This window comes from Pristis pectinata, chromosome 4 (assembly GCF_009764475.1).
Source record: "Pristis pectinata isolate sPriPec2 chromosome 4, sPriPec2.1.pri, whole genome shotgun sequence".
NCBI lineage: Eukaryota > Metazoa > Chordata > Chondrichthyes > Rhinopristiformes > Pristidae > Pristis > Pristis pectinata.
This window is the reverse complement of record NC_067408.1, coordinates 27,773,354-27,789,304: the sequence shown is the minus strand read 5'-3', so window position 1 is coordinate 27,789,304 and position 15,951 is coordinate 27,773,354. Positions and strand designations below refer to the sequence as shown.

General features: G+C 38.1%; 1 protein-coding gene across 1 annotated transcript in view; it reads left to right on the top strand.

Annotated features, from left to right (window-relative positions):
- Window positions 1-215: 215 nt before the first annotated feature.
- The window catches only part of LOC127569832 (polypeptide N-acetylgalactosaminyltransferase 10-like), a 74,766-nt gene continuing 59,030 nt past the window's right edge, over window positions 216-15,951 (top strand). The window contains exons 1-2 of the mRNA XM_052014780.1: window positions 216-1,290; window positions 15,657-15,762. Of these exons, the coding sequence (XP_051870740.1) occupies window positions 1,159-1,290; window positions 15,657-15,762 (238 nt within the window). The 5' untranslated portion in view covers window positions 216-1,158. The remainder of the gene's footprint in view (window positions 1,291-15,656; window positions 15,763-15,951) is intronic.

Genomic DNA, 15,951 nt, shown 5'->3' with positions numbered 1-15,951 from the left:
GCAAGATTGACTGCTGCACTGGTAAATTCTTATGGGGCTTGGCACCTCGTTTTCTTTAATAACACCCCCATAAGACGCTTTGAAACATCTTTGCCACATTGAAGACGCTATAAAAACGTAGTTGCTATTTTACATCAGCTGATTGGCGGAAGTGAACCCTCTATCGGACGTTCGAACAACTGCACTACTGTAAAGTTTACGAAAATGAAGTCAAACCAGGACATGACAGCTTTGGTAAAATAAGCCCTTTCGATTTAATTTCTGCGATTTTGTAACTGAAAGTAATTATGGTAACTACATAAATGCAGCTTTATATACACAATGTTTTATATCACTATTTATTCCGTTGAAAACGTTTGACGCTTGTTTATTTGCAATCCATGGGTTGTCAAATTTGAAACAAATTACAACTCCCAAAGAAGGAACTGTCAGTGTTATCTCCGGGGCAGCTAGGCCGCCGGCATCCCAGAAATTCCCACCGGTTTTCGCCTGGAGCTGACCTGGCACCGTTCAATAAGCACAGAGCTCCACACGGACCAAGAGCACAGCATCCGATTGTACTTTATATGAAAGTTTAGGGGCATTGCCGCCGTGGATTGAAGTTTGAAATCCAGAAGCAGCGATCGGATCAGTTGTTTCTGGTACGAAACTCTTCCGGAGACCGGACTTGGGGGACCAGCAGCTATTGGAGACACTGGAGTGTGAGAATCTGAGGTTAAACCCTGCCGTCGGTTCGAGTCTGAACCCGAAACGTGCAGGTTGAATGTGACAGGCACAGCCCGTCTCCGATCCCAACACGCCGCCTGTCTCCGCCTGGAGCTCACTGACACTCGGAACCCCCTCACACCAGCAGCGCTGGGGGCCTGTCCTCAACAACCTTGGAAGGGAGCGCACCGCCACTCCTTTTCGGGAGAATCTGTAACACTGGATATTAAACTATGTAACCAGATAACAAGAATTTAAATCCTAAAAGAAAGGAGACTGCTACATCGCCGCAACAATGTTTCTGATTTGACGCGTCTCCCCCTCCCTCCGAGGACGATGGTAGCAGTCGAGCGGAAGTCCCCGAATCAGTCAGTCGCTGCGAGGAGCTACAGGAAGAAAGTTGGACACATTATTGCTGAGTGAAAAGTCTCTTGTTCAATCAGGCATTGGGAGATGAGGCGTAGGCAAAAGAGGCTTCTTCAGGCGGCCGGCTTGATCATCCTCACTGTGGTGTTCGTGCCAAACATTGGGCTTTGGTCTCTTTATAAAGGGAAGCAGCTAGTGAGCCCAGCTGAAGCGGTACAGGTAACACATTGCATTTACGGCTGACTTCTGCTACCTGCTTTGCTGACCTGTTATTGATCGGGGTCGTGGACTGACTTACCTTTATGAGTGGAGGCACTGCTATATGTGAACTTTATTTTTTTTATTTTGCAGCGTTTAACTGTTTCACTATTAATTAACTGGCTCCCAAATATATTTATTTTGCAACAAGACACGAAATAAAGTTATGGTTTTGTCGTCAGTGTTTTTGAACTCGGCAATTTAGGTTATCGGTAAAAGACAGCGCAGAAGTACTTCAAGATGCTTAAAAATGCTTAAAGTTTTGATCTTGAATCCAGAGGGTGCTGTCAGCTGGCTCTCCCGTTCCTTGATCGTTGATGCTGTTATGTGGATGTTTCATTTCGTCGAGGAGAAAACATTTTGTACGTGTATGATTCACTTCCCGGTTGCTTTAGATGGTAGGGCAGTGGCTTGTGCAGTGTTTGAATATTACGTGAATATAAGGGTGCTGATGTTCTTGTGGACACTTTAAAAACTTGATAGACTTTCATGGGAATTATACTCAATGGGATGTCAAACTGAAGTGGTGTGGGACTTCTCCCCTTCCTGGTACGTTTCTCTTGTCTTGTTCTGGAGTGAAATTTGCTTCTTTCTAATGAGAATTGTAACGTTGACGATATCTGAGAACATTTCTTCTGTTCGCCCTGTAAGCTCAGGTTATTTACCGTGTGTTCCTTCTCATCTTATGGTATCACAAACACTATGCCAACAAATCTCTATATTAAGGTGAAACGCTTTCTCTTGCCTGAATAATTTTATCATGTCTGAGAGACAGGCAAGAGATGAGATTGATTTAAAACAACATAAAATCGTTTCAAATGCTTGTTCTGTAAAGGAGGATCAATCTTGGTTTAATTGAGTAGTTTACCAAACCTTGGTACTAGTCAATTAACAGCATTTGAACTGTGAAATAGCTGTAAGCTTAATTAAATTTTATTTAATAACTAAAGGTATCATGTGGAGCACAAACAATCTATTTATGTAGTGCTTTTAATGTAGTAAAATGGTGAAGCAAACAAAAACCAAGTCACTTATAAGGAGATTACAGGGCAGGTGACCAGAAGCTTGGTCAAGGAAGTAAACTTTGAAGGAATGTCTTAACCAAGCAAGTGTAGTAAAGAAGCAGATAACTTTCCAAAGACAATTCAAGGATATGAGTGTGACCACCAAAAATGCTGTCACCAGTGATGGAGTAATTTTGAAATTGGATGATGAAGGAGCAGTTGCAAGAATGTGTACATCTCCGTTGCAGGGGTAGAGGAAATATAAATTTGGGGAAAAGCAAGACTGTGAAAGGATGTGGAAATGTTTTAAAATGAAGGCTAAGGAGCCAATATCGATCAAAGAACATAAAGCAGATGGATGAAGAGGATGTGGTAAGAATTAGAGCACAGTTGGGAGAGACATCGGTGGCAGGGACATGATGTTGACAATCATCAAAATAGTGGTATCATTAAGCTCATTTAAGAAAATAATATATATTAATGTTCTCTAATAATGTGCCAATGTAATTTTAAATTAACATCTTTATTCTTAATGACTGATGCTTCCACTTGACCACTTCAAGTGGCAGTTTTGACCCTTCTCCAAAATGTCCCTTTTGTGGTAAACCAGGATTGAAGAATTGAATCTGTGGTTCTATGGATCAGACTGGGTTTAAAGTTCAAGTAAATGTTGTGTGAAAATGTCACAATTTTACCAGTTATGGTGCATTGAAACTTTAATGAAAAGCTGGAGCTTATGAATAGCTGTTTGAGAATTTCACAACTGATCCAATTTATTTTAGTGAGTCAAATAAATTAATTTCCAATCCATGGATTGGGGAAGGACTACAGAATTAAGATGTTCGGAACAAGTGGAACAGACCTTTTTATGTAAATGAAAAACCCACTTAAATTTGTCGTAGTTCTATATTAAAGGGAGATGGGAATAAAAGTGAAAGTATGGTGAGTGAGGATCAAGGTAAAGCTAGTGAGAGTGGCAATGAAGATGGAGAAAACTTTTAGTTGTCAGTACTAAAAATGTTTCTTCATCTAATTGCCATCAGCTGGACTCTGTTAATGTGCTGTAATGTAATTGAATCACAATGGGAAATGGACTTCTATCAATATTATATATTACCTTTTTATTCATCGTTTTACATTTTACCTGTGCTGCCACTTATTTTAATTTACTATTACAAGTTCTTATAAAAAAAAGCAATGTGAAGCCTTGGCAATAGTGTAAGATTCCCACCCAAAGTACATATGCAATTTGCCATCTACTAAGGGACACAATCACAGCATGGAGTAATCGTCAATATTTGGTGAATAAATATAGTCAATCATTAATTAACTCCTTGTTTGCTTTTCTTTCCCAATTTCATTTGCCATTAGTTAAATATAGAATACAGATTTTGATTCCAATGCAGGTAAAAGGAATTGAAAACTGTGAGCCAAAGTAATCTGGTCTTTGAAGTTCACTTAATATATATTGCGTGTTGATGTTTCATGATCGAACTTTCAATTTTTAATGTTTCCTTTGTGTTATTTGTGACACTGTTGTCTCGTTAGTGTATTTATCTTAATCAAAATTCTGGGCTCTATTAGGTTAAGATAATGAAAACATTTGTTGAACTTTCTTTGTGCCTCCCCACCATATCGCTGCCAGATTCTGTGGCACAGGTCTCCTTTACCATTAAGGTATAAATACCATTTTAAAAACGCAGAGCAGAGATGTCAGGGAAAGGAGCTATTTTATAATTTGGTATTCTTCAGTCTCCAGCATCTTTTATGGAATTCCATATAATTTTTGGATAGAAAAAATAGTGTAGGGCCAAAGGACACAGGCAAATTTAAGAAAATATCAACAAATGCTTCTTTTCATAGAGGAACAGACGTAATTTAAAAAACTTCAGGTAACTTGCGTTCTCCTTGTATCAGAACTGGCTACTTCTGCTGTAAATGAAAATTAAAGCTTCAGATGCTGGAAAATCTCAGCAAGTCAGGTGGCATCTGTGGAAAGAGAAATGATCGACATTTCATATCTGGGACATCTCAAAAGAACTAAGAAAGAGATAAACAAAGTGTAGGTAGCAGAGAAGATGGAAGGAGGGCAATCGATGGAACAGAAGGAATTTCTCTGATAGGGTGAAATTATGGCAATGAAGGGGCAGTTAAGCTCTTTTTTTGTCTGAGTAATGATGGATGATTAACTTCTGCTCTGGCTCATCCATCTGTAATATTAGCTCAATATTTCGCTCTCTACCAGCACAGCCTAATCTGTTGGGCATTTCCTATATCTCTGTGTCTCTCTCTGTCTTTGGATTTCTAGCATCTGCGGATCTTTTTGACTTTCATTGGCTGTAATTAGTTGCCAGCAAGAATAATTATGGTCAGGACTCGCAATTAATTTAATAAATAGCTGTGTATGGTTGAGTTGGAAAGATGAAATAAAAATCATTGAGTTGCCCTTAATCTGAACCCACGTGATTTCTTAATTGTGTCTCAGTTGTTGACTTTATTTTATAATTCTGGTGGAGCTGCTTATTTATAAACAATTATTGATATTTGCTTTACTTGTGGATAATTGTAGCTAACTCAATCAGATTGGTAGTGGAATCTGAACCCATTCTGATTAGTATGGTGCACTGGATGATTTTGCAGCATACCACTGACAAAACCCATTCCATACTTCTGTGTCTCAGTCTGGTTACTAAAATCTTCAAAGTAACTGATATGATTTTCATATCCTGGGAAAATCATTATACATATATCTGCAACAATCTTTCATCCTTCTGTGGCATTGATGAGGATCTGAGAGAAATTGAAAATTAAGATTTATCGGCGACTTACTGCAATGCATTGTACAGAATTCTTTTGTTAGATTAAAATATTATTAGAACCATTTTTATACCATCAGGGATCTAGATGTTGCTTTACAACCTACTTAGTGGGATGAAAACAGAATTATGGAATATTCTAACCCTGTTTGTGAAAGCTGCTTAAAGAGGTTTACAGAACAACACTGTCTTGTTTGCCCTTATAATGCTGCACTGAAACTGATGATGTCCATTTCAGTGCAACGTTCTCTATTAGAGTCATTGAGTCATATACCACGGAAACTGGCCCTTTCTCAGCCCACTGTCTCAGCTGGCCCCATGCTGACCAAGGTGCCCACCTAAACTAATCCTGTGTTTGGCCCCTATCCCTCTAAACCTCTCCTATCTACCTACAACCAAAGGTCTTGTAAATGTCATTATTGTACCTGCCTCAACTACTTTATCTGGCACCTATTTCCATATAGACACCACCCTCTGCATGAAGTTGCCCATCAGGTCCCTTTTAAATCTCTCCCCTCTCACCTTAAACCTATGCCCTCTAGTGTTTGGTTCCCTTTCCCTAGGAAAAAGACTGTGTGCATTCACCCTATCTATGCCTCTCATGATTTTATACACCTCTAGGAGGTCACCCGTAAGTTTCCTATGCTCTAAGGAATAAAGTTAGCCTGCCCAACCTCTCCCTATAGCTCAGGCCCTTGAGTCATGACAATATTTTCGTAAATCTTCTTTGCACTCTTCATTTAAATCTTCCATCTTTATGACATCCTTCCTATAACATCGTGGCCAAAACTGTACACAATAATCCAAGTGTAGCCTCAATCAATGTTTTGTACAACCGTAACATAACACCCCAACTCTTGTACTCAGTGCCCTGACTGATGAAGGCCAGCATGCCATATGCTGCCTTTACCACCCGTCTGCCTGTGACACTACTTTCAGGGAACCATGTACTTCTACTCCTAGCAACACGCAAAAAGCTGGAGGAACTCATTGGGTCAGGTAGCATCTATGGAGGGAAATGGACAATCGATGTTTTGGATCAAGATCCTTCATCAGGCTGATGAAGGGTCTTGACCTGAAACATTGACTGCCCATTTCCCTCCATAGATGCTGCTTGATCTGTTAAGTTCTTCCAGCTTTTTGCGTGTTGCTCCATTTTCCAGCATCTGTGGTCTCTTCCGTCTCCACTTGTACTCCTAGGTTCCTCTATTCCACAACACTTCCTAGGGCTCTACCATTCACTCTATAAGCACTACCCTGGTTAGATTTCCCAAAATGCAGCATGTGGCACTTATCTGGATTGAATGCCATTTCTCAGCCCACTTTCCAGCTGATCAAGATATAATTTTTGATAACCTTCTTCACCGTCTACAATACCACCTATTTCGGTATCATCTGCCTACTTACTAACCAAGCCTTGTACATTCTCATCCAAATTGTTTATATAAATAAAGAACAACAGGGGTATTGATCCCTGTAGCTTAGCACTAGTCACAGGCCTCCAGTCTGAGAAATAACCTTCCACCATCACCCTCTTCCTCTTGAACTACTAGAGGTTCTTTCGGGTATCATGTCTAAAACTGTCCTCTAAAGGGACATTTAACAATATAAGCAACACTTCCAGTTACAGGAAAGTATTGCGAGGGAATGAATGGATGGTACCATGATGGGAAGAAGGATAGTGGGATAGAGCTCCCAAGGATCAGAGAGACAAGCACAGACTGGTGAAGAACAGTGTGTGTAGATGATATGTTCTTTGTGTAAGGGGACCTTGGAGACCCTCCAGGGCTACAATGGCTGTCACTAGGAAGACCTCTGATGATGCTAATTGCCTAAGCACTTTTATTTAATCTATTTTAGCAGCTCTGTCATAACATATCCCACTGCTGAAAAATTTGGAACCACTGTAATCCATTTCACGAAAAGGGCACTTGTGTCATTATTGAAGGGAAAATTAGATACTTGTACTTAATCTCTATAACACTTAATAGTGGATGAGGGGACTTCTTTTCCCTTTTCTCTAAAAAAAAATTGTAGTTTTGTTTTAGTTGCTTATAAACTACTGCCCACAGAACAATTGTATCCACTTAAAATATTCCAAGTGAATTAGGAAATACTACTTTATGCCTTAGATAGTTAATGATTGTTCATAATCTGGAGTGCAGGAGAATGAGGGGAGATCTTATAGAGGTATACAACATTATGAGGGGTATAGATAGGGTGAATGCTTGCAGGCTTTTCTCCCTAAGGTTGGGTGAGACTCGAACTAGAGGACATTGGTTTAGGGTGAAAGGTGAAATATATAAGGGGAATCTGAGGGAAACTTCTTCACTCAGAGGGTGGTGTGAGTGTGGAACAAGTTGCCAGCAGAAGTTGTAACATTTAAGAGAAGCTTGGATAGGTACGTGGATGGGAGGGGATTGGGGGGATTTGGTCCAGGTGCAGGTAGATTGGACCAGGTGGAAGATCAGGTCGGCATGGACTAGATGGGCCGAAGGGCCTGTTTCTGCTCTAGTACTCTATGACTCATTATATAATTAACTTCAAACATTGGGTTAAACATTTGAATGTATTTCATTTCCTGTTTTAACTGCTAGTGCAACAATTTTTATAAACCCAATGATGTCTCCAATCAGCAGCTGCACCTTAGAAATTAGGCGCATGTATTTTGTTCTCAATCCTGCTAGTGATATTGTCTTGTGGTTATTATTCCCCCTGGTGGTAACTTTGTGTTTTGTGTAGTTCTTTTGTCGTGTTAGAATTTCATGCCAATTCTTATCCCTGCTCAGTATGCATTATTGCATTGTATTTATTATAAGCTGAAGATATTTTACATTAAAATATAAATACATCAAAGTAAATATCAAATCCATTGGATTTTAACATGTTAAACAATTTCAAAATTACCAGCCTCACCAATTATGGTACTTTTTATAATTCATTTTTTGGGATTGCTGGCAAGGCCAGTATTTAACACACATCCCTAGTTGCCCTTGTGAAGATGGTGGTGAGCTGCATCCTTGAACTCCTGTCGTCTTTCTCGTGAAATCACAATTGCAGTGCATTTGGGCATGGAGTTACAGAATTTAGGACCAACAATATATTTCCATGATAGGATTGTGCACAACTCGGAGGAGAACCTGCAAATTTTGTTCTTCTTGGTGGTAGAAATCATGGGAGGTGCTGAAGATCGCCAAGCTGAGTGGTACATGCTTCATTTTGTTTTGGAGCTGCACTCATCCCTGCAAGTGGACTGTATTCCAGCACACTCCAGATTCATGCCTTGTGAACTAGGACATTAGGAAATGAAATACACAATGCAGGAGACCCAGCTCTTAAACTGTATCCACTTCATTTGAGTTGAATTTTTAATCATTGTTAATCGTTGTTGACTTGGTGATTCTATTGAACATCAAGAGTTGGTGGTTAGACTTTCGTGTTGGAGATGGTTATTGCCTTGGACTTTTATGGCACGAGTGTTACTTGCCCTTATCTATTAGTTTGCCAGTGATGATCAGTGTCAAGGTCTAAAAGCACTTTCAAGGAATCACGTACAGACATGGAGATCCACTCAGTTTCTGTATATTCTTTAGAACTGTCATTTTAATCCATATTGCCTCTTCTTCTTTCTGCAATATTTACTATTTAATAGTTCTGTGTTAAATTTCATCTGCCAATTAACTGGCAATTTAAACAGCCCAGCTATGTCTTCTCACACTCTTTTCATATCCTGCTTACTTTTACCACACTTCCATGCTTAATGTGGCCCATAAATTAGCAAATTTTACCTTGCCAAATCCATATCCAATTATTAATAAATGTCAAAATAGCAGTGGTCTAGGGAGGAAAGGAAGAACATAGCAATCTCCAACCCACCTCCTCACATAAAATACAAATTGGATCTTGTGACTTGTTTCCACTTACTGGCTTTTTGATTCTTCGTAACTTCTTAATCAATCTCTTTCCCCATCCCACCAACCCCCCAATCTATTATCCCTCCTGTATTCCCTTTTATTGAGATTCTGGCAGCATCCTCTTCCTTGGCAGAGGATAATTCATTATTATTCCAGCTCTGCCTTCTGCCTCTATGTATAGGTCACCATCTTTATCTTTATCCTTATCCTTATCTCTATCAGCCTCGCCCTTCCTCTTGCTATTCACATGCTATTTATACACCTATGGTATTTCCATGCCAATGGGTAAGAGCTCACTAGAGTAATAACTTTTTTAAGGTGCTGATGAACTCATTTCTTCCCTATCAAAACAATTTGTCTGTGAAAATCAAGGACATGGACTGAATATTGTGGTCATTTTATGGTAAACAGAGAGGAAATGTGTCCAGCTTCCTGAATTAGGGGATTGGGAATGTTTGCCCTATTGAGAAGAAGGTATGAACAGTTTGCTTTTCTTAAGAAAACAAAACATTGAATAGCCTGGTGTGTTGGATTTAGTGTTTACCTCTTTTTAGAGAGAACTACCTACATGGGGGGGGGGGGGGGGGGGGGGGGGGGGGGGGGGGGGGTTTAAAACTAACCAAAATGCTCAGAGCAGCAAAACCCAGAACTTGCCCCAGTGATCAAATGAAGGTGTTTGTTTTCATCTGCACAGGTGAAAAATCTTGTCCAGTTTCTTGCAAGTTGCAAAATATTTGCTCCCCAAATGCTTGTTTCTCTCATACAAAAATCACAACTGTGACAACTGATTGTAGCAGCAAGAGAGAGGTATTTACCTCATTTGTGTTCAATTAAACCCACAATTGTTTATGATTTGTTTGATTTAATTTGCCTTTGTTAACAGTTTGCACTGGATTAGTTTTATTTGTGTCCCTGGATGAACAACTCCTTTTTCAGATTTTTATAATATTATGGTTTGTTTTAAAAGAATGTTTAAAATATCCCGTTGTTCCTCATGGCATGCTACAATAGAAATTTTGGTCAATATATAATCTATATTGTTTTGGTTAGCATGGGGTATGATAATGGAACAGTGGTTAAATAACTGGACTAGTAATCCAGAGGCTGGACTAACCTGGGTACAAATCCCACCATGGCGTTTCAGTTCATTAATCTTTTGTAATGCTTACCACAAAACTATTGGACTATTGTTAAAAACCCACTTTGTGCACTGTGGTCCCTTGGGGGGGAAATCTACGATCTGTATTGATGTAGTCCCAGACCCACCTACCTGGTTCACTCTTAAATGGCTCAGCGAGCCACTCAGTTTTCGGACAATAGGGATGGGCAATAAACGCTGGCCTTGCCAGTGACGTAAGATCATAAAACTGGAATCATAAAAAAAGATTGAATAAATAAAAAGAATTAAGTGGATTCTTTGTGTAGATTTGGCTACAAATGAATGGAATAGTGAACTTATTGGGTGCTGTACCTTCAAAGAATGCTCATGTTTCAAGGTAATTTTGTTTCTTTCACTTTTATTTAACTTAATTTCATACAATATCCACTCTGCCACAACAAATTGTGGGAGGCCTCCAATTAATTTTAATCCATCACTGAATGTTCTCAACCTGTACTTGAAACATTTGCTCTTTAAGAGTTGTCCATTGTTTTGTTGCAGTTTCACTGAACTGTATTTGATTCCACTCGATCCTGACCAGGTCCCTTATCCTTTTGAAGTTAATCCTTCTGTAATTTATTAATTTATTAATTTTACATGGATTTTTCCTCCCCCCCCCCCCACCATTTTTAATCAAATCTTTATGATCGGATGAACACTGCTTCCATTCTGGAATATAGAACAGTACAATGCAGTACAGGCCCTTCGGCCCACAATATTGTACCACCCTATATAAACACCTACTCCCTGATCAATCTAACTCTTCCCTCTTGCGCAGCCGATAGCTCCATTTTTCTTACATCCATGTGCCTATCTAAGAGTCTTTTTAAATTTCCACATTACTCTTTTGGCCCACCTCATTTTTCAGAACCAGATCCAGCGTGCCTCCTTCTTTGTTGGGTTAAAAACATATCGATCAAGAAGTTCTCCCTAAAAACATTTTGGAAAGTCCTCTCCTCCTTTGCCCTTTTACATGAACATTATTTCAATCAACATGCAAACAATTGAATTCATGCAATATCATCACACTGCAGTTCTTCCACATTTTGTGTCTTTCTCTGTAGACTTTTTCCTCTATCTCCCTCTCACTATTTGGTAGCATATGAAATTCCCTCAGTAAAGTGATAGCTCCGTCTTTGGTGTTTGACTATGAGCAAATGGATTTGTACTTCTCAAGGATATCCTATCCCTTCAGCACTGCAGTATTTCTCTTAATCAGTACTGTCATCCCATCTTTCTCCCCCTTCCCTATCTTTTCTGAACACCTTGTTTCATGGGATATTATGTGATTATTCCTCCTCCCTTCTGAGCTTTGTTTCAGTTATCACAATTGCATCACATTTCCGGATGGCAATTTGAATTTCTAGCTGCCTGACCTTATCCACAACACTTTTTGCATTTATGTACCTGCATTATGAATCATATTTGCATTGCTTGTAGTCATTCTTGGACTATTTCCATCTTTTAACACTCTCATTCCTTGGCACCTTTATTCCTCCTCCCGATTACTGCTGGTAATCATCTCCAACTCCAATCCCGCCAACTCTTGACACTCAGCAGCCAGCCCACCCACCCCCCACCACCCCTGCCCCTGCCCACATCCACACACCACAATCTATCAGCAACTCAGATGGGGAAAATCCAATGGTGTAAACTCCATGCAGTTACATGATCTATACCCAATCCTATATTGGCCAAGGCTGCAACATCAAAGCATCCTGCAGTTTCCCACCCTCACCTTTTTCCAGTCTAATTATTAGAGGCATTTCTAGCTATTAGTGTTTCTGCGCAACAAGTTCTCTATCATTTTTGAGCTAGAATTGCTTGATTCCGGTTTCTGAAGTTTCAATACTTTATCCTCACTTTCAGTGCATCAAGGGAATATTTTGTCATGATGTGAAGAATAGATAAATAAAGAAATTGCAATTCTATAATAAATTGATAGATCATAGATTTTCTAAAATGACAGTGAAGACAAATATATGAAAAATGTATTTTCCAGATTAAGAGCATGCTACAGTCCAAGGTTTGGAATTGCATTGACACCTAGAGGTGAACAAAAGCTTAATGGTTTCATCAAGGTTCTAGAAGAACCAGCAAGACAGTGAGTTTACAGGGAGAATGAGTGAAGTGAATGCATAGAAGGACTGATGGACAGGACAAGAGGTTATGGACATAGCATTGGCTTGAACTCTGAGACTATTTTATTATGAAGACAAGAGTTGTACATTAAGTGTATTGAGGGTAGTGTAGATCATCAATGCTGTAAGTAATGGTCTAGTGGAATTACTGGATGGGCTGCAGGTAACGGAAGGTATAGCATTCTTAAAAGTATATGTACAAGTAGTTTAAAAATCTGGAGAAAGGATACTGGAATGAAAGAGGTGAGAATAGAATTGATGGTTTGCATTGAATCCAGTAGAAAAGGACAAGTAGTCTTTTTGCCTTTTTATTATGCTGTCTCTGAGGTGAATATCAACACTTCATGGTCACTTTAAGGTAGGAAGACATTCACCTTATAATTTTAGTACTTCTACTGTTTTTAGCTTGACTATATAATATGGTATGAGTTGTAAAACTATATATATTATATGGCAGATATAATTTTAATTCCAGTAATATACTGGTGTGATGATTTTTGACTGATCTCTAGTCTTTCTCTTGTTTTTTTTTAAAGTAGTTAAATATTACATTTGATTTTTGTAGCATAACTGAAACATTGACTTGGTATCTTGATGGAGCTATCTACTCAGAAATCATTTCCAATTCCCCCTTGATACTTTTCCTGGCTTCACATATCTTAATGCACAATGTTTGTTTTGATATGACAACTAAATGTAACTATTTAGGCTGAATTTCTCAGTGACTATTACAAAATTACATTTTGTGTTAAAGTAACTTCCAATTTTATAAATTTGTCTCTATGTACATCCCATATTAACAAACCATGCATACTGTTTACTCAGATGGTTATAAACCCTTATTTAATTGGTTTTGCATTTCATTTCAATATATCTAATTACCTTTTGCAAGCTCTGAAGGAATTTTTTTCTAACATATACAGCGTTGCACAGTAACATTCGATTTGATGTTCACTTAATACCTGGTGAATTCTTGCATTGAAAGGAAACAGGGTGTAATGATATTTGATGGAAGTGTTTAAATATCACTAATGAAATGGAAGTGTCTAAAATAAACATCACTGGAGGGTGAGAATAAAGAAATGCTGTTCCAGTGGTTGAGGGCAGAGATTTAAAGTGAGTAGCAGAAGTACCAGAGGTGATATGAAGAAAGTGGTCTTTAATATGATGATAAACTATAAACTCCACTATCTAACAGAGTGGAGGAAATAAATTAAAAAAGGAAATGGCTAAATATTTGAAATGAAAAAAGTGTATAGGCCACTAGTTATAAATGGGGCAATGGGAATACTTGAAAAACTCTGTGAGCTATTGCAGCTGAGGTACTAATTGGCTGCTACCTGTGCTGAATCATTCTCTAATATTATCAAAACAACAAGCCTGTCATGCTTCTTCATCGAAACTCTCCATCAGGGTGTCATTCATGTTTAGTTGTAGTAGTACGTTTAACAAAGGTCTTTGATCTAAACTACTTTGAGTCCATGCTTCATGAGTTTTATTCAATGAGACATGTTAAATATTTCTTGAGCTTCTGATACTTCATGCTCTAGACCAACTTTAATATTTCTGTATTTTGGCTAGATTTGTTTTAATTAATTGGAAGTTATCCTTAATAAGGACATTTTTAATATAATCTACATTTAATTTTTGATGTATGTATGGTATGTTATTGTGAAAGAGCAGAATGACATGGTTCAATGTTTTAACTTGTGCTTTTTTAAAAAAAAAGGCTAATATTGGTGTGACCTTCAGAGAGGACGTTTACGAGTCAGTACCAATTATTACCCAATTTCTATTGCACTTTCCATGGAAATTATGCTGGTCTTTCCCTTTTACTTTTGTAACACTTCATTCAAAAACTAATTTCTTATGTTTTTGATCAATATGTTCCATACTTCACAAGAGTTAAATCCATCTAAGTTGCACCAACAGCTCAATGCAGTATAAAGAGAGTACTGTATTATCGGTGCAGTCATTTATTTATTAGATTGTACAGTCTGAATGTTCAGTTGAAACTAAAAGATTCCAGCTACTTTTTCATTGAAATGTTGTTCTTCTGATGTCCTGGACAACATGCAGCCCACAACTGAAACATACAAACTGTTCATTCATCTCATTGCTGGTTGACATCTTGCTATGTGTAAATTGGCATGCTACTTTTGGCAGTGCTGATGTCATGAAAGGTACCTGCTTTTTCTTCCTTGTGATGTGCCTCATTAAATCTGATCAAAGCATGATTTAACACATTTTTTACAGAAAGTCTGGGCGAGGACAGCGTATTTTCTTCCCTGAACAAGATTTTTTGAAAATGATAATCTGGTGGTTTCATAGGCACTTGGTGATATTACCTCTTATAATCCAGTTTATTTAATAATTTGGATTTGGTTTCCCTAGCTGCCATGGTGAGATATGAACTAGTATCTCTGGTCCAAGCCTCTGGTTGCTGGTGCAATAACTTAACCACCATGTTAGCCATTGTTTTTTGCATTGGTAATTTGTATATTAATGGAGGCTTTGTAAATTTAAATCTTCAGGATTTAATTGGATCGTTGATGGCAACTTTTGGATTTCCAAGTTAAACCCCATAAACGGGATTTGGTGTCTGTTTCAATGTAACACAGTTAGCTTTGCTTTCAATATAACTGCAAAGTCAGGTTTAATGACCATTCCTCCTAGATTCATGACTCTTCAATATCAGAGCTATCAGAAGAATATTCATGCTCTTTGATGTACCTTAATATTGAATAATTTGGTTTTTTTTGGGAAGAAATGAAAACAGCAATTTTATCCATTGGCAATGCAACAGTAAAGCAATATAGGAGCAGAATTAGGCCATTTGAATGCTCTACCATTCAATTTAATTTAATGTAGTATGGAAATATGCTATGAAACCACTACTTCACATTTTTGCATGTTCAAATAATGTACTTTTCAAACTATATCTGTGCTTTTCTATTTTTGATTTAATTATCAATAGTGATATTTTTCCCAATTCATGTTGCTTGACCAACTAGTTGCAATTTGTTAACATAGTTAAAAACAACAAATATTTACAATCTAGGAAAAAAAGGAAAGCTACAGACCTGATGCATCATTAGTGTGTTCATCCTGCCACAGTTCATTAAACTATGTGCCTCATGCCAGAATTGGTTAGATTTGTTATGGTTTTTTTCCATATCTGTGGCGTTTCCAACCATAAATTGCTAACTGAGTACACTTGCACATGCCACTTGAATACATCTATCAATATTGTATTGCCTTGACACTAACTCTTTTCTTTTACATTTAAAAAGGGTTTACCAATCAAACCAAGACAAAATGCCATTTTCACTGGAAAAATGTTAAGGAAGAAAGATTGGCATGACAATGAAGCAATCCAAGCAGATGCAGCAAGATCTGGTATGTATTTCCTCTGAAGAAAACTAATTGACCATGCTAGAACAGTTACATTTAATAAATGTATTCTCATGGCATTGTTCACAGCAACTGGGAAAAGGTTGTTGGGAATCAAGGAAGGAGCAATTGCAGAGTTAAAAGGGGCTAAGAGTTGAAGAAAATAGAATTTGGGGTTAAGGAGCAAGGGATGAA